The sequence below is a fragment of the Mus pahari genome, chromosome 15 (genome assembly GCF_900095145.1).
Source record: "Mus pahari chromosome 15, PAHARI_EIJ_v1.1, whole genome shotgun sequence".
NCBI lineage: Eukaryota > Metazoa > Chordata > Mammalia > Rodentia > Muridae > Mus > Mus pahari.
The window spans coordinates 36,970,988-36,993,601 of NC_034604.1; the positions used below are offsets into that span (position 1 = coordinate 36,970,988).

At 44.4% G+C, this 22,614-nt stretch overlaps 1 protein-coding gene across 3 annotated transcripts in view; it reads left to right on the forward strand.

The window, feature by feature from the left end:
- Nucleotides 1-1,233: 1,233 nt before the first annotated feature.
- Sh3rf2 (SH3 domain containing ring finger 2) overlaps nt 1,234-22,614 on the forward strand; it is a 104,073-nt gene continuing 82,692 nt past the window's right edge. For 2 of the 3 annotated variants that reach the window (XM_021214966.1, XM_021214965.1), the window contains exon 1: nt 2,417-2,794. In XM_021214966.1, the coding sequence (XP_021070625.1) occupies nt 2,417-2,794 (378 nt within the window). Of the gene's footprint in view, nt 1,277-2,309; nt 2,795-22,614 lie in introns of those variants that run through there. The other variant, XM_021214964.2, reaches the window with a different exon arrangement.

A 22,614-nucleotide genomic window follows, 5' to 3' on the forward strand; every position in this document is an offset into this window, starting at 1 on the left:
GAGGAGGAGGAGGAGGAAGAGGAGGAGGAGGAGGAGGAGGAGGAGGAAGAGGAAGAGGAAGAAGAAGAAGAAGAAGAAGAAGAAGAAGAAGAAGAAGAAGAAGAAGAAGAAGAAGAAGAAGAAGAAGAAGAAGAAGAAACAGGAGGAGGATGATTAGAAGAAGAGGAGGAGGAGGAAGAGGAAGATACAGTTTCTAGTTGCAGCTTTATCCTCACTCACTAGGCAACTTGAGAGAATCTCTTGATCTCTCTGGGCACAGTTGCCTCATCTGCAAGGCATGCTGATTGGTCAGTCCGGGTCATTTTCTCTTGACTTCTTGCCATCCTAGATGAGCTTGGGTGCCCTCAAACCTCTCTTCTCTCAAAGCCTGCTCACTCTGTGGCACAGTAGTTAGGAGCACAGACCACCTGCCTTCTGTCTGATGCCACTTGTTGGATGACCTGCTTTCTTGTCTGTCTTAGTGTCCCCATCTGGGTGGTTAAGGTAAGGAAGGGTTAAGCAGTTGAATGCAGGTAAAGTATTTAGAGTAGTAGCTGACCCAGACAGGGGCCACCCAGGTGGAATGCTTTGCAACTTCACTGGAGACATCTGTTAACCAAAAAAATGGAACTTTAGCATCATTTAGGGGTGTGGAATGACTAGGGGAAATAACAGATAGGAGATCTGCCACCATTGCTTTTGTCTTTTTTAAAGACCTTCCTGTGCCTCTATTTTTCAAAGCATATCATGTACACCCCACTCTTTTAACTGGAAGAAACTGAGCCAAAGATTACTGAAGTCCCTGTCATCTCAGAATTCAAGGAGTGATTATTACTTTTAAGACCAGTATTTTATGAGAGACTGGCTTATCTTTGCACCACAGCTATCATTAATATGTTTGACCTTCTCAGGAAATACTTATAAAAGTTTAAAAATAAGTATGAGCACCTTGGCATGTTTCTAACTAAGCAAGTTTACGCTGCTGCATAGGGGAGAGAAAAATGAGGAAAGTGGGTGCACAAACTCTTTACTGCTTGGCCCTAGGTGCTGTGACATCAAGGATCGGTCAGCCACAGTGAGGCTGGCAGGCAGCCGCTGGCAGTGACAGTGTTAACAGGGCTGGGTAAGGTGATCCCTTGAAACTGGAAGGACTTTGTGGAAGTTTTCAAAGCTTGGCAGTCAGCACGGGGCGCAGCCCTTCAGAGGAAAGAAGGCTGGCCAGTTTGAAGGAGCAAGCCCCAGCCCAGCCCAGCCCAGAACCCGGCAAGCAGAGCGTAACTGCAGTTATAGGCACAAGGTTAGTGGCCTCACACAACTCTTCAGCGTGCTGACAGCTCTGGAGAAGACGACTCCCACACCTCCACCCCTGCGCTGCCACCTTGAGGAGCCTTCTTTGTTCAGCACAAAGCATTTCAGCTCTCCTAACTGCTGGGGGCCCCCTGGCCCTCCTGTCAAGCCCACCCGTGATGTCTCAGAGCCTGGGTGTGACTGACTTATGGGGGAGGGGAAAGAATCTCTCAAAACTGGACACTTGGTTTCAGGCATCAGGCATCCGAAATGAAACTGTTTCTAAAGCCAGGATTGTTTTGGGACCACACACACACACACACACACACACACACACACACACACACACACACCCGTTCATTTCGGCTTCAGCCGAAACCCAGGACAATTGTCAAAGCTACTAAACAGGCCCCAGGACCTCATCTGGTAGGAGGAAGAATGTCTCTGACTAAACTAATCTGGAATGGAGGCTCGCAGGGAGACAAGGAGGGGGACAGAGGACAGAGTTGAAACCAAACAGTACTGGGGAATAGGAATTTGTCTTGTACATTGCTAGAACAAAATAGTGGAACAAGCTCCACTGTGGGAAAAAGAAGTCTGCGTCTGCATGGGGCTAGATAAACACTTCCTGGAGTTTATAAGACAAACTGATGGGGTGGGGGGAAGGGCAGGGAAGGAAAGGTAGGTAGATATCCTCACAGAAATCGCCAGGGCCTTAGTCTGAGTTAAGACTGACTACTCCAGGCAGGAGAACGCATCCTTCCAGCCCTTCGAGTAGACAAGTAAACTCCCTGCCTCAGCAGGACAGTTTTCTCTCCTTGCTAGGGCCCTCCACTCAGAGGCAATGAGCAGTCAGTCACTGTGCAGAATCCCCTCTGATCCCTGCAGCAGGCACAAGCTGAGTCTTCTAACCTGCAGCACTGAATGAGTCATTTGACGCTCCCGGAACAAAGTACTTGCAGCTGCCTCTCAAGACACAGCCTCCATGTAGGTGGGACACACCTCTCAGGGCAGTCACATTTTTTTTTCCTCCTTTCAAACAGGCAGGGAGTTCTGATGCTCCCAAAAGCCCGGCTCTACCCCCTCAGCTCGGCTGCCCCTACAATGTGGATCCTGCTTCTCCAGGTTGGGACTGGAGTTTTAAAATAAAATGGATGATTTGACGTTACTTGATCTCCTGGAGTGCCCTGTGTGCTTTGAAAAGCTCGATGTCACAGCCAAAGTTCTCCCCTGCCAGCACACCTTCTGCAAACCATGTCTACAGAGGATTTTCAAGGCCCACAAGGAGCTGAGGTGCCCGGAATGCAGGACCCTGGTGTTCTGCAGCATCGAGGCTCTGCCAGCCAACCTGTTGCTGGTGCGTTTGCTGGATGGTGTGCGTTCCGGACAGAGCTTGTGGAAAGGAGGCTCCTTCCGAAGGCCTCGGGTACTGACCTTGCAGGACAACAGGAAAGCAAAGAGCAGCCCCAGAAGTCTACAGGCTAGCCCTTTCCGGCTGGTGCCCAGTGTCAGGATCCACATGGATGGGGTAAGAGAATTCTTGCTTGCTCGTATCATGTGCACTTTAGAGGTTGGCTATGTGTATGCCGAGAGTTAGGAAACAGATTTCCTTCAGCCACACGTAGACAGACTTCCACCAGAGTGCTGGACATGATTGCCTAGAAATCAGTTGAGTGAGTTGTGGTCACTTTATAGAGACACAACGGGAACTCCGAGCCTGACTCCTCTGACATTTGGTCTCAGAACTTTTAACGCTTGCCAGATTGTCTTTACTTTTTATTCCAGAGGGAGTTGAATGAGGAAAAATACTTGTTGATGATCGTTCTTGGTCTTTCTCATGTGCTGCTCAAGGGTCAGGGCCAATGTATGGGAAATGTCCTGGTGGTGAGGAACAAAGAACAAATGAAAGTTGCTTTTGAGATTTCTGAGATGTTTTCATACGTCAGGTGTTGCTTGAAATTTGTCTAAATCTGTCTTCCCATCCCTTGTCTTAAAGTACTTTTTACAATGGTGCTCATTTATGGTGTGTTCAAAGTATATCTCTCAAGATATTTGATGCCTGAAATCACATAGGTGGGAAGTGTCTATGTGAGTGAACGTATTGATGGCAAAGGCTAGGATATATAATGGAACCCGTGTGTATATGAACACTGCCAATGTATGTCTACAAAGCAAGAGAACATACAAAATGTGTTCCAGGTAAGGGCTACACAACAGACCCCGAACCATATAGATTATCAAGTGAAGCCTGCTGTGCTCCTCTGTCTACTCCTGATAGCGTATCCCAAGGACATTTTCTGGGCTGCTGTGCAAGAGTACAATTCTGGAGGAGAGCACAGTGCCCTGAGTCCATCTAGATTATTTACATTGACATCCCCAGACTCCCTGAACCAAAATGGACACAACACTATGGCTTAGACTATTAGCATACTTAAGCCATACATTCTTTGAAGTCCTGCCTACAGCAAGCTTGAATGCTAGCAGCAGGGTCCCAAGACTGTTCTGGCGAATTGCAGTTTGTTCCACCGCCCTCTACTCTCTCCTCACACAGAAGAGGCCTGGGGTGTGCATTAGCAACTGTTTCCAAAAGCTTTTCTTCTGAGAGTTCAGTTTCTTGGAGTTCACAGTGCCTTTAAGACAGCCATGTGGTAGGGTTGTGTGTGTGTAAGGATTCAAAAATGAGAGCGGGAAGTTGCTATGGTTTCTTCACTGAAGATTTTTTTTTTTATTGCTGTTGTGCTTGCATGTGTGAACACATTCCAGAGGAGGGATGGGCACTCACTTCTCTGGAAGTCTCTTCCATCAATCAGAATCCACAGGCTTGCAAAGGTAGAGTAGGGTGGAGAAAAAACTTTATTCAAACATGACTTGTGAACAGAGAAATGCTATCTGTCTCTCGATTGGCAAATCTCCCTTGAATGCCTAACACCTAGAAGCCTCTTCTCTTCTGTTCCCTAGGAAAGCCTGACTTGCCTTTCAAGAGATGCTCATCATCTCTGTGGGGATGTTGCCTTGAAGGAAGCAGGTCCCCTGTACACTTTGCATACTTCTGTTTAGGTTTCTGTCTTTCTTACATGTTGCTAAGAAAAGTGATTCCATGGTTACCAGGGAGTTTGAACCATCCACAAGTCACAAGAGCATGCTCCTCCACAAGGGAGATGGAGAACAGATAATATGTAAGATATTAAAATAGTGTGTGTCCTTGGACCTCTTCTTGAGGACTTACAACAGGAGACAAGGGAGACGGTGACGTTTCTTTGCCTAATCACCAAGCTGTCCTGGACCTAGGCCTGTTATTAGGCTGGAACACAGATTCGAGTCCTTGAGAGCTTATGCTTTCCAAGAGAATCTGAATAAACATGATTTTCAAAGAGAGGAGCTGGCAGTCCACCACTAGCATCCCCAATTCATTCATTCATTCATTCATTCCTTTCTGTGGAATAGTCATCTCATGCCCTTTCCCACTTGCTGGGATATGAACAACCCCATTCCCAGACATTAATATGGTGTCATTCCACAACTTGTTTCTGCTTGAAAAAATATAACTATCTTTCCCGTATGAAAGCATGTAACCATCGTGCCTTCCAGCTCAGTCACTCTGAGACTGGACTTGCAACATCATTCAGTGCCCCCCCCCACCGGAGTTATTTGCCCTCTCTGCCTCAGTTTATCCAACCAAGCCAATATCACTACCCCCACTCCTTCTCTAAGGCACTGTGAAATTATCTTTGTAACATGTTGTATCACCATGGACAACATCCACCAGGGCAATGCAAAGCACCATCATTATCGTTAATTTCAACTCTCAGTATGACCTTGGCCAAGCCACTTAAGTTGCCTGGGTCTCAATTTAAAAATCTGTAAAATGGGAAAATGTATTGTAAAAACAAGAGAGCCAACCTTGACACCTAACTAATTAGTGCTTGCAAAGCAGTCTGAGGGCCTCAGATGAAAGGCAGTGGGAGATCGTTATCATAGTAAACATCACTATTGACTGTTTATTGAGCCCTGCCATTTGTGAGGCATTCTGCAAAAACACAGGAGTTATAGCCCTTGCAGCAAAGCGGAACAGGCATTGTCATTAAGCATGAGTCTGTGGTGAAGCTGGGGTGACACCAAGTCAAAGTACTGCCCCGAGCAGGGAAAATAATCAGTTGTCGTAGGGTACCATTTTGTAAAAACACCTCTTTCATAGGCCTCCTTGATAGCCTGGCACTCTGAAGGAGTTCATTTAACTTCCTACCCACAAGCCCAAAGTCTGCTCTTCTCGCCCAGGCTCATCCACCAAACAAGCTCATCAGGATCCTTCTTGTTGGCTCAAAGAGGCCCCATGCCTGTTGTGCCAGCCAGCATGCTAGGGTGGAGCCAATGGTCACACCTCACGCTGCCAGCCCAAGAGAGAGAAAAATTAGCCCATTGTGCCTACACATCTAACTCCCTCCCAAGCTGATTGTGTAAAAAGAAAACTTGAAACACGGCTATGGGCTTTTACAGCATACAGTTGCCAGATTGGGAGCTCTGGTGGGTTCCTTCTGGTACAAATTCCTCCGGTCCTGGGTCTTCCTCATGATGCACCCAAGCCAAAGGAACTGCAGGAGCCTTCCGAAAGATTTTCGAGTTGCCAAAGAGCTTCTCTCTTTTCCTCCTCGTTCGGTTTAATAATATTTCTGAATTACTATTCACGAAATTCGGGGCATGAAATCAAGGTATTGAGAAAATAAAACTTCAAACTCCAAGTCTGCTCCTTCAGTAGTTGTGTACTTTAACTGAGTCACTTAAACCTCGGGGCCTTCATTTCTCCATCAGCAAATTGAAGATAATAGTAGTACCTACCTCAGAGTGCTGTTGCGAGATATAAGGAGCTGATTCACACCCATTAACTCTTAGTGCATTGACTGGCTCAATAAATATTAGCTGTGACCATTACTGAAGTGAATCAGCACTTTCTACTCAAAAACGACCCACCCTTTTTCACCCCTTTGTGAATTAAGTACTAACCCAAAAGAATTTTTGGTAACCTGATTATCTGCCATGTGTGGTTTTCTTCTAAATGCTCTATGGGCCATAATTCAGGTATATGACGTCTCAGTACAGACTGGCTTTGAGGCTCCATTCCAGACCCCTTAGGGAGCTGTGGGGTTGAGGTTCAGAGAGAGCTCACCAGCTTCACTTCTCTGGATAGTTCAGAAAGTTAATTAAAATTTTAAAACCATATACAGAGAGCAAAAATCGGTTTTCCCTCCTAAGCAACGCTGATTCTTCATTAACTTTGCATTTTCTCTTTCCCCTGCCCCTTCCCCTTCCTCAGCATAACTGTCACCAACCTGTGTCTCTCAGGGCTGGACTTTCTACCTGCATTGTTAAGCACTGTGACAATCACACCCCAAATCAGAGAGCACACACCTGCTGTCACCACGCACAGACCAGGTGGCATTGTCATAGAAACTTCCTCAGCAAGCAACTGAAGAGGGAAAAAAAAAACAACAAAAAAAAAAACAGGTCAGAAAGCACTTGAGGGAGCTGATGTTGGGCAGAAACCACAAGGTGGTTGTGCCCCTTTCGTGGGTCTCAGATGTGTTCTAAGCCGTAATACAGATGGTGGGTTTTGCTAAGTATGCAGAGACTAAAGTCATTCCGGTCCCTGAAAACAGTAGTCAGGTGACACCTGGGGCCACCATATGTAGCAGGTGGAAGGATCCAAGTACATAGAGGCTGAGGTTGAGAAACCCGGAGACACAGGTAACTCTCTGGCTTCATTCATATTTATTTGTCAACAACTTCGGGAAAGCACAGGGCCCTGAGATCACTGCTGTCACCTGCCCTCAACGCACCAATTGCTAGTTATATCTTAATCTCCCTTCCATTGCTAACTGTTCACCGGTTTCTGGTCAAACGGAGCTGCCTTTGTGCTGGGATTTAGCATTTGTTAGCTGTGAAGCTTTGGGCAAGTCTCTTAAACTTATAATCCTCAGTTTCTGTATTGTAAAATGCAGATAATAACGGCATGCATACAGCATAAGGTCATTAAAACATGATGATGATGATGATGATGATGATGATGATGATGCATATTGAGAGCTTAGCATAAGTGCTTGGTACCCAACAGGTGCTAAGACACATTAGCAACAGTGAATAACAAAGCATCAGCCGTAGAAACGTCTGCTAGGAGCAAGGCCCTCTAAAACAACTGAACGATGCTCATATGAACTCAGAGACTGGAGCATGCACAGGATCTATGAATCTGCACCAGGCTCTCTGTACATACTATGTGTTGCCCTTTACTACTGTTATAAGACCCCTGAAAGTATAGACAAGTGATTCTGTACCTTCTCTTGGGTCTCTTTTCTTCTTCTGTTGGCTTGGATTGTCCAACTTCGATATAGTGGTTTTCTTTTTTATTTATTGGACATTTTATTTATTTACATTTCAAATGTTAACCCCTTTCCCGGTTTCCTCTCCAGAAACCCCCTAATCTATCCTCTTTCCCCCTGCTTCTGTGAGGGTGCTCACCCACCTATCCATTCATTCCCACCTTCCCACCCTGGCATTCCCCTACACTGGGGCATCGAGCCTTCCCAGGACCAAGGGCTTCTCCTCCCATTGATGTCCGACAAGGCCATCCTCTGCTACATATGAGGCTAGCCTCCATGTGTACTCTTTGGGTGGTGGTTTAGTTCCTGAGAGCTTTAGGAGCTCTGGTTGGTTGATATTGTTGTTCTTCCTATGGGTTGCAACCCCTTCAGCTCTTTTAGTCCTTTAACTCCTCCACTGGGGACCCCAGTCCAATGGTTGGTTGACTGTGAGCATCTGCCTCTGTATTTGTCAGGCTCTGACAGAGCCTCTCAGGAGACAGCTATATCAGGCTCCTGTCAGCAAATACTTCTTGGCATCTGTAGTAGTGTCTGGGTTTGGTGTCTGTGTATGGAATGGATCCCCAGGTGAGGCAGTCTCTGGGTGACCTTTGACATGGTAATTTTCATTTATCACATTACTTTTTATTTTGTTAAGTTCTTGTCTCCGAGATGCCTGTTGCAGGGGGCTCCTCACTGTTTCAGTGAGCCCAGTGTTACGTGACCTGCTTCAGTTGATTAAAGGTGTCTGGCTCATTCCCCAAGACAGGCCTCAGCTCTGAGGCAGATGGGTGGGGCATGAAGTTCTCCCTAGTTGACATCCATTATCCACCACAAGGGAAACACCACCTTGGAGATGAGCATATGCATATTTTGTGTTGCTTTCCTTTCTGCTTATGAAAGATTGCTACATACATCTCATCATACTACAAAGAAGGTTGTGAGAGAAAGTATTTGTGTAACTTATGGCCTTGTCTGACCCATTCCACGGTTCTGCTACCTTTTGCATTCTTTTCATTTTTGCTTAATCCAGAGAGACCAGCCTTTCTTTCACATGTGTGCACCATAAACCCTTAATGGGTATCCCCCAGAGCTCCAGAGTCAAACCACAAAACTATAAACTTCTTTTCAGAATGCTGTTGAGATTTTGAAAGACTTTAACCTCTAATGAACTGAGAATCTCCAAGTAAGAGGTTGGAATAAATAAATAAATAAACAAACAAACCATTTCCCAAACTCCTCTTCTTCTTCCTGTTTGGTGGTGGGGATTGAACCTAGGGTCTTGCCCACACCTAGCAAGAGTTCAGTTACTGAGCTCCTTCCCCCATGCCTTCTTGTTTATTTTATTAATTTGAGAGAAAGGTCTTGATAAATTGCCCAGCTCATTTTGAGTTTACCCCGAAGTCCAGATGGGCCTTAAGCCTCCAGTCCCATTGCCTCAGCCTCCTGAGCAGCCAACATTGCAGGCTTGTGGAACGTGGTGAACTCCTTCCCGAAATCTCCACGATACTGTGCCACCATTCTAGTCAGGACTCTAGTACTAGAAACTTTGAGAAGCCTTGGCGTTCACAAGCTCAGTCATCACAGAGACGTTAGTTTTGAGCAGCTCTGAAACCCACTATCTCCATCCTCCGCAGTATTTCCTATCTACTGGTTTCTAGCCACAGGAGCTATGGTAACCGACACAGCACAGTCAGGCTCTCATCTTCCCAGGTTAAGTCTCCAACCCTAAGTGGCTGGAAACCCAGCTATCAGCACACAAAAATACAAACCCAGGTATACCATGTGTGTCTGTGTATAAATTAGATATTGATTGTAAGATGATATCCATTATAAGATACATTGTCTGTATTCTTATGAAGTATAGGGGAAAAGAGAAACATGGTCATATTAGCTATTCATTGTAAGACACGTCCAGTTTTAGGAATGCTGGGGGTGCTAAACACAGTATTGCCTCATTCTATTTATATAAAGCTCCAGAAAGTACAGAATTGTGAGCTATAATGATTTGGAGGCTAATAAAGATATTTAGTGTAATTGTGTGGAAATCTATCAACACTCACCAACCTTTTGTACTTAAATGGATGAATCTGTATGTATAATTCAATAAAGTTGATTAAGACAAGACAAAGAAGACACAGAGGCAAACATACCATGAGAATGTCAGGTAGTGAGGTAGATCATTTTTGAGGGGAATGAAGCTTGGTCAATTCAAAGAAGCTTTGTGCAAAATAGGAGAAGAGGAGAATAGGGTAGAGGATGAGAAGGCAGGGTCTGACCTGCACATGGACTACAAGGAAAGGCAGACAGAAATGTGCGGAATTAGAACAGCAGCTGGAAGGGAGGAAACAGATGGAGAAGAGGCAGGGTGTCCTGCCTTCTTATCAGGGTGACTAGATACCACTTGGAAGGTGTGTGTCAGTTGCTCCCAGTAATAAAGTCACTCCAACAGCCATGCCAAACCGGCTGCATGTCACATCAGTAGAGACTTGATGGAGTTGATACAGCTTAGTGAGATAGGTGTGCTCCAAGGTGGTGGCTAAGCACATTGGGAAATGGAGAAGCAGCTGAAAGCAGAGCCAATCTTCCTTCCCATGGTCAAGTCACCTGGTAAACCCAGCCCATAGGAACGCCAGCCACAGCACCCAAAACAGTAGGGACAGAACAGCACAGGACACGGCCCTTTGTGTGCAGCATCCAGCAACTTGGTCTTTGTCAGCAGCAGTGCTGACACAACCCCAGAGCTCCATCTCAGAGGCCAGAGTACTCAGCGCCAGCCACCCACAGGCCCTGTCCTGACGGGTCACACCAGGAACTCTCACTGAATTCAGATCTCTGTCAGTTCTTCAGCCTTTCTCCAACCTACCAAGAGAACACAAACCTCATCCTTCAACACTGTGCTCAGAGCCCCTCATTTACAGCCTAACCCATGGTAGGAACTCCGAAATGTTTATTGAAAGGTAGAGTCAGTAAGCAGATGAGTTCATGTCTCTGGTAGACTTTATGGAACCATGGGCTAACTCCTCTCAGTGCAGAAATGAGTCCTTCATGAGTTAAGCTATTACAGAGCTATGTGAGGAATGAGCTGCACACTCTATTAGGTGCAAAGCACATGGTGCCTGAGATGCTCTTGACATGAGTCACCTCCTTAAATACCTTTTTGACGGATGAACATCACTCTGTTAAAAACATGGTGGGTCAGGTTCGCAATCACTTGGGTCATGAATCGCTAACCTGAAGACTGGAGCTGCCACGCTGCACAAGGTTAACCTCCTCTGGCGCACACCACAAGTCCACACACACTTCTTGGTGCTTGGTAGGCACATTTCATTGGAGTTAATTGGTGTTAGTCACAGAAAGGACTAACAGGCTCCAAAGTAATTTGCCTGTGAGTTACAAGCTGAACCGATCTGATTTCCACTATCACTGTGGATAAGCACATGGCCGGGGGACTTGGTTGCTGCCAAAATCCTAACTTTACCATATATGTTAAATCTGCCATGTTAGGCCCTTCTGTGATCATCACTGGGCAGCACTGACAGCCTTCATCTTTTGCAACCATAGTCACTATCTATCTCCAGAACATTTTACCATCTCAACATGAAATTGTGGACCCATTGTAGCTTCTCAGTCTCTCCTTCCCCCAACACCTGTTGTATGCATAGGTCTCCCCACCTCTCGTGTGTGTGTGTGTGTGTGTGTGTGTGTGTGTACATGTGTGTCTGTGTGTGTCTGTGTGTCTGTGTGTGTGCATGTGTGTGCATGTGTGTCTATGTGTATGTGTGTCTGTATGTGCATGTATGTGTCTGTGTATGTGTGTGTATCTATATGTGCATGTGTGTCTGTGTGTGTATGTGTGTGTCTGGGTGTCTGGGTGTGTGTTTGTGTGCACATATGAGTTTGTATGTGTATCTATGTGTCTGTGTGCATGTGTGTGCCTATGAGTGTGTCTGTATGTGTGTATCTATGTGTCTGTGTGTGTCTGTATTTCTGAATAAGGAAACAGATGTCTTAGTAGCATTTTAAAATGCACATTTCAAATTTTCTGCTACTTTCGATTAGACTTAACATACGATAAGCAAACAAAAAGATAGTATGATGACTCTGAAGAGAGGCCCTGGTTTGATAGGTAGTGGCTGTGTGCTTCCAGGTAAGTTACTTAGCAACTCTGAGTATTGTTGGTACCAAATAGAAATAGACGGGCATATCTCACAGGACAATATGGAGAATTCAGTGAGATAGTATTTATAAAGAACCCAGCCAATGGTCTAGCTCCTACTAAAGCTAACTAGGTATACTCACCCAGGTAGCTACATGTATCTACTTAAACGCTCCACCACATTTCTTTGCTGTGAACATGGAGGCGGGTAGCATCCTGGGGGCTGTGAGGGTGTTTCATTTAGTAAAGCAAGCACAAGTACTAGAGTTCAGTCTCCAGAACCTATGTCAAAATGCTGGCACACCAGGGAAGCAGAGGCAGAGAATTCCTGGGGCTCGTTGACCTGATTAGTGAGCTCTAACCCATGAGAGACTCTCTCTCTCTCTCTCTCTCTCTCTCTCTCTCTCTCTCTCTCCATATATGTGTGTGTGTGTGTGTGTGTGTGTGTGTGTATAATTTTTAATTTATTTTCTGTGCATTGGTGTTTTGCCTACATATATGTAAGTGTGGTGTTAGATCTTCTGAAACTGGAGTTACAGATACCATGTAACTTGTAAGCCGCCATGTGGGTACTGGGAATTGAATCTGGGTCCTTTGGAAAAGCAGCCACTAAGCCATCTCTCCAGCCCAAGAGACCCTGTCTTAAAGGAAGTAGATGGCCTTGCTAAGGATTAGATCTGAGGTTCCCTCTGGCCTTCACACCCATGCGCAGGTACTCACCCACACATCCACACATTAAATAAAATAACAATCCTGGTGCCACTCAGTGCATAATTCAAGAAAAATTCTAGGAATTACCTATCGCCGGGCCTGATGGATAGTAAACTCTTGTAGGCACTGTACTTGTAACCATTTTCTTTGGCTTCAGTGAAGAAGAAAGCAAATGAGATGTGACCCTTGTCTTCAAAGAGCCTTATATACTAGCCATGGTGATGAGTTAATATATCTTAAAAGTAGCACAGAGGGCTGGGCGTGGTAGCGCACGCCTTTAATCCCAGTACTCAGGAGGCAGAGGCAAGCGGATTTCTGAGTTCGAGGCCAGCCTGGTCTACAAAGTGAGTTCCAGAACAGCCAGGGCTACACAGAGAAACCCTGTCTCAAAAAAACAAAACAACAACAACAACAAAAAAGTAGTACAGCGTGCTAAGAAAGCAGGTGAGGAACTGGCCCACTCTGCCAACACAGTCCATGTAGAGTGCACTGCTTGAGTGTCATTCCTGGGGCAAAACACTTGAACCCATGGATTCTCCTCTAATGTGTTTTTAATTTTAAGAAATTAATGTATTGTTGTGTGTTTGGTGTTTTGCCAGCAATGTATGTCTGTGCACCATATACACACATATATGCCTGCACAGGTCCAGAAAGGGAATCAGATCCCTGGAACAGGAGTTACAGACAGTTGTGAGCCACTGTGTAGGTTCTAGAAATTGAATCTAGGCCCTCTAGAAGAGCAGCCGGTGCTCTTAGTACTTAAACCATCTCTCCATCCCAAAGACTCTCAATCTACATGCAGCCACAGACATGTGTGCTCCTGGAATCTCTATGTTTTATATAGTAGCCCCAAGCTCAGCTGGTGTGGATATTATTTTTACAGAATATGATTACAGGTCAAATTGTAGCGTCCCTGCAGTAGCTGTGGGAGAGTTCAGAGAAGTGATGGAGTTGCATCTTTTTTTTTTTTTTTAAATGTACATGGTCTAAGTCACTAATCATCTAAGCACTGGTAGGTGACACTAAGCCTACAAACTTCAAAATACTCTGATATGCTAAGGATTGAGTACTGGACCCATGGTCCCAAGACTTCTGGCTTTGGAAAACGTGCCTTTGGGTATCATTCACAGTCAAGAGAGTCCAAACAACTTAATTTGGTATAGCCCTTCCCCCACAAAATAAGAGGATGCTAGCCTGGAGACGGAGAAATAACACAGATAATGCCAGAGAGCTCAAAACAGACCACCCACGCTGAGGACATCCATTAAAGGGCCAGGAATAGGAGCACAAAAATGTGACATTTTTCCTAATCAGGAAGTTGACCCCATGTACGTAGCTGTCTGAGACTCACTCTTAGGTCTGTGTAACCTTCATTTCTCTGAGAAACAAGTCCTCCGCTTACACCTCCGTCAGTCTTATGTGCCTCCTGAGATTCCCAGGGTTCCCTGTTGCTACCAACTCTGCCAGCCTGTGTGCTACTCTTTCCCGATGACCTTAAACTGTGTGGTTAAGAACATGTCCTATCTCCCTGCATCCAGCGCAGCCTCTCCGCAGCAGCCAACACTCACTAGTTATTCGAATGCCTAATGTAAGAAACCACACTCAGATTCACCAGCCTCAAGGCTGGAGAGCTCCCCTGGAGGCTATTGACTCCTCCCCTCCCTGACCCCCCNCCCCCACCCNCCCCCGAGGCTACCAGAAAGCCAGCCATTTTGCTCCCAGAATCAGTACCAGCTGCTGTCTGGTTGACAAAGGTGTTTCTTGACTTAGGGCCAGGAGTGCTAGGAATGGCATGTAAGTGCTTGCAGAGGATTCAAGGGTAATTGGATTTCAGAAAGTGAGAGAGAGAGAGAGAGAGAGAGAGAGAGAGAGAGAGAGAGAGAGAGAGAGAGAGGGAGAGAAGCGCTCAAACCAGAATGGAGCAGATTGCAAGAAGAACGCCAGGTAACTGGCATGTCTTCTGAGTAGGTCGCCCTGTTTTTTGCAGAACTAGGAATGATATCGCCATACACATCAGAGTATTTTAATTGGTTACCAAGGCAATGTGACAGAATCACTGGGCACAGAACAGGAATAGAACTGTGCAGGGCTGTGTTCAGGAACGATGTTTATCTGAAATATTAACAAGCTGACTGGATATAAGAAAGCCGGGGTGATGATAAATCTTATTTGGGACTTTTGATAAACAAGAGAAAGGGAGCAGGGAAGGAGAAAAGTCCCCTCCCTTCTCTCCAGAGAAGCACAGCAGTGATCTTCCAAAGCTCAAGTGTCTCCTTGGAGTGAATTCCAGAGGATCGAGAAAATCCAACGCGTTTGTCTCTGTGCTTAAAGGAAGGCGGAACCCAGTGAGAGGGTGGAAGGAGACACCAGCGCTGCCTGCCCCCCCCCCCCGCCCCCGCGCTCCCTCCCCCAGCGCTGCCCACCCCCACCCCCTGCCTTCCCCCAGCATATTCACAGAACAGAATTTCCCCATCCTTTCTTTTGAGTTCCCTTTATATTGGAAAGAGAAACATTTTCTTTTTGCATTAAACACATTCCTTTTTATTACCCTATTTCTGTTTTCTCCTTGTAGCCCAGGCTATCTTGGAACTTGCTTTATAGACCAGGCTGGCCTCAAACTCAGAGATTCTCCTGCCTCCTGAGTGCTGTGTGCCACCACTACCCAGGTTTATTTTTGTTTTCTGAGGTCCGTGTTCCTCCACAAGTTAGGTTGGAGGTGGGATGTGGTGCCTTCCTACCTTCTATTCGCATCTCAAGCCCTGGAGAGTGAACAAAACTAGTCAAGACGAGTGCTGACTCGTGTTGACTCGTGTCGGACTGCTTTGGAAATGACAGGAGGGCTAGAAAGAGAATCAGGACCGGGGATGAAGACTGGGTTAAGCCTTACCTTGCCTATGACTGGGACCATACAGCAGGTACCATAGTCCAGGCAATGTGCAAAATAAGCATGTTTCTCTTTACCCTCTCCACTACTCCCTGGAGGGCTACAGCATTTCTCATCTTGTTTACATAAAAACAAAAAGAGCGAATTAGTGGCAGAGCCAGGACTTGAACCTGGTCTGCCTGAATCCCAGGCACTGAGCACTTAGCAGAGAAACCACAGGGACCAGGACCACGGGACAGACGCTTTCCTGGAACCCTGTGGCACATCCATGATTTGCCAGTGCCGGTGGCTTCCTGCAGGCACCCACATCTCCACGCTAATGCTTCTCAGAAGCTTCCAGAGAGTGATTTAATCCTTAGCTGTCTCAACTCCATGGCAATGGTGTGTTCAGTCTTCACTAGGACTGCCCGATCAGAAATTTAAAAATTCAATCATAAAAGAAGCAAGTCTAGTTAAGAAGAGAAAAAAAGGAGAAAAAAAAAAAAGGAAGATAGAGGAGAGAGGCAGGAAAGACGGATGGGAGGTCTGGGGGCGTGGGGGAGATGGGCACAAGGAGGGCAAGAGGGAAGCCAATAGGAAATCAGATGTGCAAGGATGGGAAATTGGGGGCAGATATTTTACCGGGAGTTATGACAAGCTCTGGGCCAGAACGAGTCTGCCCTCCCCAAAATATAAACAGAGTCAGAGCAAAATATTTATGTTCCATTCCCTACAGAAACCTGTCATCCAGGCGAGTGGCAGGGAGCCAAGCCTGAACGTCAGGAAACTCAGCTACCAACCCTGTCTCAGCTAAAAAAACTAAAAACAAAAAAATAAAAAATAAAAAAACCCAAAAACCCCAGCTACCATGGACACGAAATTCATCAGAGCACTACCGAACCTTGGCAAGGACTATGGCTTGGGGGGAAAGCTTCACATTCTCATTCTGAATATTCTAGCATCCCAAATTTAAAGTTTTCCCTTTTCAATTTTAGAGATTATGCAGAAGGAACAGAAATATCTATATACATATAATTTTAAGGAGGCTTTTAATGTAATGGTCCTCAGGTAAAAAAGAAAAATAGCTACGATCTTGAAGCCTTCCAGTTTTCAAGGGCCTAGGGTGATTTAAACCACAGAGCAATACCTTTTCACAGCAGGAAAACTAAAGTTCAGGAGAAGTAAGACATATGTCTAAGGTCACTCATGTGCACTGACTCCAAATCCACATGCTAGACCAGTGGTTCTCAATCTGTGGGTCTTGACCCCCCTGGGGTCATAGGAGTCGCCTAAGACCACCCAAAAGCACAGATACTTATATTACATTTCTTATCAGTAGCAAAATTACAGTTATGAAGTAGCAACAAAAATAATTTCATCAGTAGGGGGATCACCTCAACGTGAGGAACTAGCTGTACTAAAGGGTCGCAGCATTGGGCAGGTTGAGAAGAACCACTCGAGACGCCAACACTACGGGGTTCCTGGTGAGGTGAGGCTCTGCTTAGTTGTGCAGAGTATGGCTAACACATGGCTGCTTACTTACCACGCATTCGTGGATTCCTCTCAGGTCTCCTTACTATTTTAAACCTCAAGCATACATTCAAGGTCTATGTAAGCCATCCCATTCTTATATTCTGGAATTTGACATCTAAAAGAGATCTTGAGGGTCCTCAAAAGCCAGCTGGCTACCTCTCCCATCCCTCAGTCCTCTCTTTGGCTTCTAGAGAAAGGCCCACATCCAGAGCCTCAGTGTACCCTACTCCCTCTACCCACCTCTGGAGAACAATGGGAAATGTCTCACTGACATTGAGTCACAAAACACATCTGCCTGTCTTTTCTTTTTTTTTTAAGATATATTTATTTATATGAGTATACTATAGCTGTCTTCAGACACAAAGGGCATAGGATTCCATTACAGATGGTTATGAGCTACCATGTGCTTGCTGGGAATTGAACTCAGGACCCCTAGAAGAACAGTCAGTGCTCTTAACCACTGAGCCATCTCTCCAGCACTGTTCTGTCTTAAGTAGGAACCTATAACTTTTTAAAGGCAACTCCGAACAGGTGCATTTTATTGTCAATAATATCTTACTCTCAATCTTATTTTTTCAAACTGAAGATTTCAGTGAGTTCACCTAGTGATCTCGTTTTAAGTATTATTGACATAAGGGACAGTATAGAACAATGGTTGAGAGTGGCAAGTGTGTGTGAAGGTGTGTGGGGGGGGCAGTTAAGCAATCATAACTGGCTTCACATTCCCACTATTCTTGTTTATTAAGAATGGGGGTAACAGACATCATGCCACACTAAGTTCTCAGGAATAACCAATATAGTTAAGAACTAACCTGTGACTCTGATTTTTATTATTAGATTATTTTTATTGCCATAACTCCTTTACAAGTATCCACATCATTTCACTGTATGCACCTGGTCCAAGGTCCAGTTACTTTCTGTTTTAAAGCACCCACAAATAATCATGCTGCGGTTTCGACTGCTAAAGATCTCTGAAGTGACCCCACACCAGGTGGAACACACCTCGAGTGCCTCCAACAAGAAGTGACACACTCCTAAGAGAATCCTTTTGACATCCTTTCCTTGTAAAGAGCCTCTGGGCATATCACACTGTGCTAAAACACCTTAACGGGAATGCTATTCTTCAAAGCCTTTTAGGGGAAAATATTTTTAGTTTCTGCTATTCAGGCTCCGCATCCTGCCCACTGCAGCATCTACTCGTGGATCCTGAGAGGGGTAGCAAGGCAGAATGGCTGGAAACAAGACCTCAGGTGCAAGAATGGCTGGGAGCTAAAGAAACCTCAGGGGCAAAAGAATTCAGGAGGTGTTGAAAACAGAATCTTGGGAGACAGCTTCAGTAAGACAGCTTCTTTAATAGGGGAACAAAGGCTAATTAAAACTTTGGGAGTTGGGTAGAGGGATCTCATGGTGAGTGTACATTATTGGCTAGGATCAGGACACTGGGCATGCCTCATTTTCATAAAAAGGGATTCCAACAACTACTGAACATGACCTTATAAAGGGAGAGGAAGTTTAACGTGGCTACCTGCCTGGTGATCTCCTCTGGTAAACAAAGATAGGGACAAAGGGCTATGAGCATCAGGACACACAGGTCCAGGGCAGTGGGAGAGTGATCCTACTCTTGCCAATCTCAGGACCAGATTTCATGGGTTTGGACACACCTCAACCGGGCCTGCTCCCCCCAAGTCCCATGTCTCCCTGGCCCCACAGATTTCCATTTTGGAAAGCTTCTGTCATTATGTGTGTGTAGAAGACTGCCACAAATTAAGCTCAGTGAAAAGAAGAAATTATGCATTTCAATAATAGTAACAACTGACATTCACCAGTTACACTGAAGTACTCTCTGCAAACTGGACTGTAAACTAGGCACTAGGAGATAGCCATGAACAAGACAGATGCTCTATGAGGAAATGTAGAAAAAACAACACATACACCCATTAATGCATACCCACACAAACACCCACGGTCATACTTGAGTCCCCTCACTGATTATTTAGAAGACATAAGATCACTGTCAGGGTGTGGAGACATCACCTGGGGAAAAGAGGATGAGCAGTAAGGGTATACAGTGAAGCCAGCTTCCATCTGGCTCTAAAGCTTAATCCTTGGGGTAAAACTCTGGGAGATGGTTGACAAATTCTACTAACAGGTGATAGATCTGTTATGTTTATACCCCCCCCCCCCAATCTGTGATGTCATCCTTAGGAGCAAACCAGGCTCTAGAAAGAAAAGAATTCCAAAAATTGCAGGTGTTGACTATAGCAAATGAGCTGACTATAGCAAATGAGCACACGCAAGAAACAAGTGAACATATTTGGGGCACAGACACATGAATATTTAAGACAACAAATGTATTCTGAATAAAGTATGACTCTTAGTTAATAACTCATAATGTTGGTTTATTAATATTAAATCTACCAATCTGGATGTAAAACATTAGCCATAGGTGTGGTTATATACAGGCTATATAAAAAATTTTTGTATTTCCCTAGGTTTTGGGTTTGAATGTGTGTGTGTGTGTGTGTGTGTGTGTGTGTGTGTGTGTGTGTGTATCTAAACAGGTTTTTAAAGTAACAGAATAGAATATACAAAATGTAAGAAAATATAAATAAGATACAAATAAGAAAATATACCCAGGAATGGTGGCTCATGCATTTGATCCCAAGAGGCAGACGAATCTCTGGGTTTGAGGCTAGCCTGGTCTACAGAGCTAGTTCCAGGACAGCCAAGACTTCTGTTCTTTACTACTACTACTACTACTACTACTACTATTATTATTATTATTATTATTATTATTATTATTATTATTTGTTTGTTTTAATATTATTTACTTATTTTTATTTATATGAGTTCACTGTAGCTGTCTTTAGACATACACCAGAAGAGGGCATCGTATCCCATTACAGATGGTTGTGAGCCACCATGTGGCTGCTGGGAATTGAATTCAGGACCTTTGGAAAAGCAGTCAGTGCTCTTAACTGCTGAGCCATCTCTCCATCCCAAGGCTTCTGTTTTGGATTAAAACACTTAATTACATAGTAGAGAATACCATGCTGGTAACTGTTGACAGCTTTCAACTACATATTGATAGTAGTAGTTCTTCTGCACACAGAAAACGCTATTCTAAGACCTTCTGATTTTCATTGGTAATTTTAATGAATACTCAGTTGTCTGTTTTCATTACTCTTTTAAGGTAACCTGTATTTTCTTATCTAGCTATATAAAATATCACTCCTTTCTATTTTTTAGTCTGAACTTTGATTATAATGTCCTTGAGCTAATGTGCTCGTGTATGTATGTGTGTATGTATGTGTATGTGTGATTATTTTTCTTGAAGTTTATACAGCCTCTTGAATCTGTAGATTGATGTCTGTATCTGTGATGGGAAGAAAACTAGCTCCCCAAAGGTGCTCATCTCTTAGTCTTGTGAACAGTCAGGCCATGTTAACATTGTAGATTAATTTAGGTCACTAATCAGATGACCCCAAGTGAAAAGATCATCCTGGGTTACCCATGTAAATCTGATGTAATCAGCTGTGTTTGCGCAGTAGAAGAAGCAGACAGAAGAAGTGGACAGAGTGATCTGATGTTGAAGGACTCAGCCTAGGTGAAGAACGGGGGCCCAAGAATGCAGACAGCTCCTGAAAGCTAGAAGCTACAAGGATATGAACTCCCCGCCGAAGTCCCCACCATCTTAAATTCAGCCCAGTGATACTCTTGTAGAATTTCTGCAGAATTCTGTGCAATTTCAGGAATGGCAGACAAATTCTTTTGTTCTAAGCCAATAACTTGTTATGACAGCCACAGAGAGTTCACACAGCGCTTTCCAAAATTCTTCAAACATGATCCCTCCATACTAACTTCACTTGCATTCTATCCATATCTCTTGACTGATCTTAAAAATCTTGTATCTTTTTGCTTTGGTGGTTACTTAATAATTAATCAGCTTCAGATTCTACTTTAAATTAACTCATATATTTATCCCTATGAATAATTTGTTTATAAATGCAATGGAGTTATGTCATGCACACATTTAAAAGAAATTTGTACTTCTACTCAGTACTTTATTTTAGGCTTGAGATTTCCATTTTAGAAATGCAATAAATTATTTTGATCAAAATTATTATTTTTTTATTTTGTATACTTGTCTTAGGGTTACTCTACCTGTGATGAAACACCATGACCAAAAGCAGTCTTGGAAAGCAAGGGTTTATGTAGCTTGTGCTTCCACATCACTGTTCATCACTGAAGAAAGCAAGGAAAGGAACTCACGCAGGGCAGGAACGTGGAGGCAGAAGCTGATGCAGAGGCCATGGATGGGTGCTGCTTACTGGTTTGCTCCACAAGGCTTACTCAGCCTGGTTTCTTATAGAACCCAGAACCACCAGCCCAGGGATGGCACCACCCACAATAGACTGGGCGCTCACCCACTAAATCACTAATTAAGAAAATATCTTATAGCTGGGTCTTATGAAGGCATTTTCTCAGTTGGGGTTCCTTCCTCTCTGACGACTCTGGTTTATGTCAACTTGACATAAACTAGACAGCACAAAAATCATCTGAGAAAGTCACTTTTACTACTCTCTTCAGTTTATCAACCCATTTCTGACCAAACATGCTACTAGAACCCTCTTAGCTTAATTAGCATAACGCATAAGGATTTTCTAATTATTAATAAATATCTGTTTGTGTACATTTATTTAATTGTTTTGAAAAGTGGCTGTTTTTAAATCTTAGATTCCAAATGTCTCATGCTTAAACCTGAATTTTATTTTTATTAAAGTTATTAAATTAAAGAAGAAGAAGGAGGAAAGGAAGGATGAGAGAGAGAGGGAGGGAGGGAGGAAGGAAGGAAGGAAAGAAGGAGCAAAGAAACAAAGGAAGGAAGGAAGAAAGAAAGGAAGAGAGCTGACTGGAATAGAAATGGTGAAGGGCGGGCTGGTGAGATGGCTCAGCAGGTAAGAGCACCCGACTGCTCTTCCGAAGGTCCTAAGTTCAAATCCCAGCGACCACATGGTGGCTCACAACCATCTGTAATGAGATCTGGCGCCCTCTTCTCGAGTGTCTGAAAATACAGCTACAGCGTACTTACATATAATAAATAAATAAAATTAAAAAAAAAAAAGAAAGAAATGGTGAAGGGCTTAGAAGAGATATTAGTAAAACCCAAGAGCATCACATACATATATATGAACACATGCAAATACACACACACACATACACACACACATACAGCACCGCCACCGCCACCATGATAGAAATGATTACACCTAGTGCTTATATCTGCCAACATCAAGCATCACAAAGCAGAAGACAAGACGACCTTTGCCAAGGGTGGTCAAATAAAGCCTCTCTAGAGGCCACATTCATGCTGATGCATGAGGAATGAGAGGCAGACAGCTCTGGGAAGGGCAGGGAATAGAAGCAGAGCACCGACCCCTTCAGGCAAGAGCAGAGTCACAGGGAAGTGTAGCGCACCGCATATCCTTGAAGCGCTCTGCTTTAGACTTCACTCTAAAGACCTGGGTTGTCTCATCTCACCAGGAGAACTCACCAAATTCTTCCCATGGCTACCTGAGGCCCAGTCTGACCTGGGTATTGCAAGGGTCATCTAAGCCAAGCTCTTTGATAACTTTTCCTGAAAATACACCTGATAATGAGTCATAAAATGCAGGTGTCAAGAACCCTTAAAGAAGAAAGGGTAATAAAAAAAAAAAAAAAAAAAAAAAAAA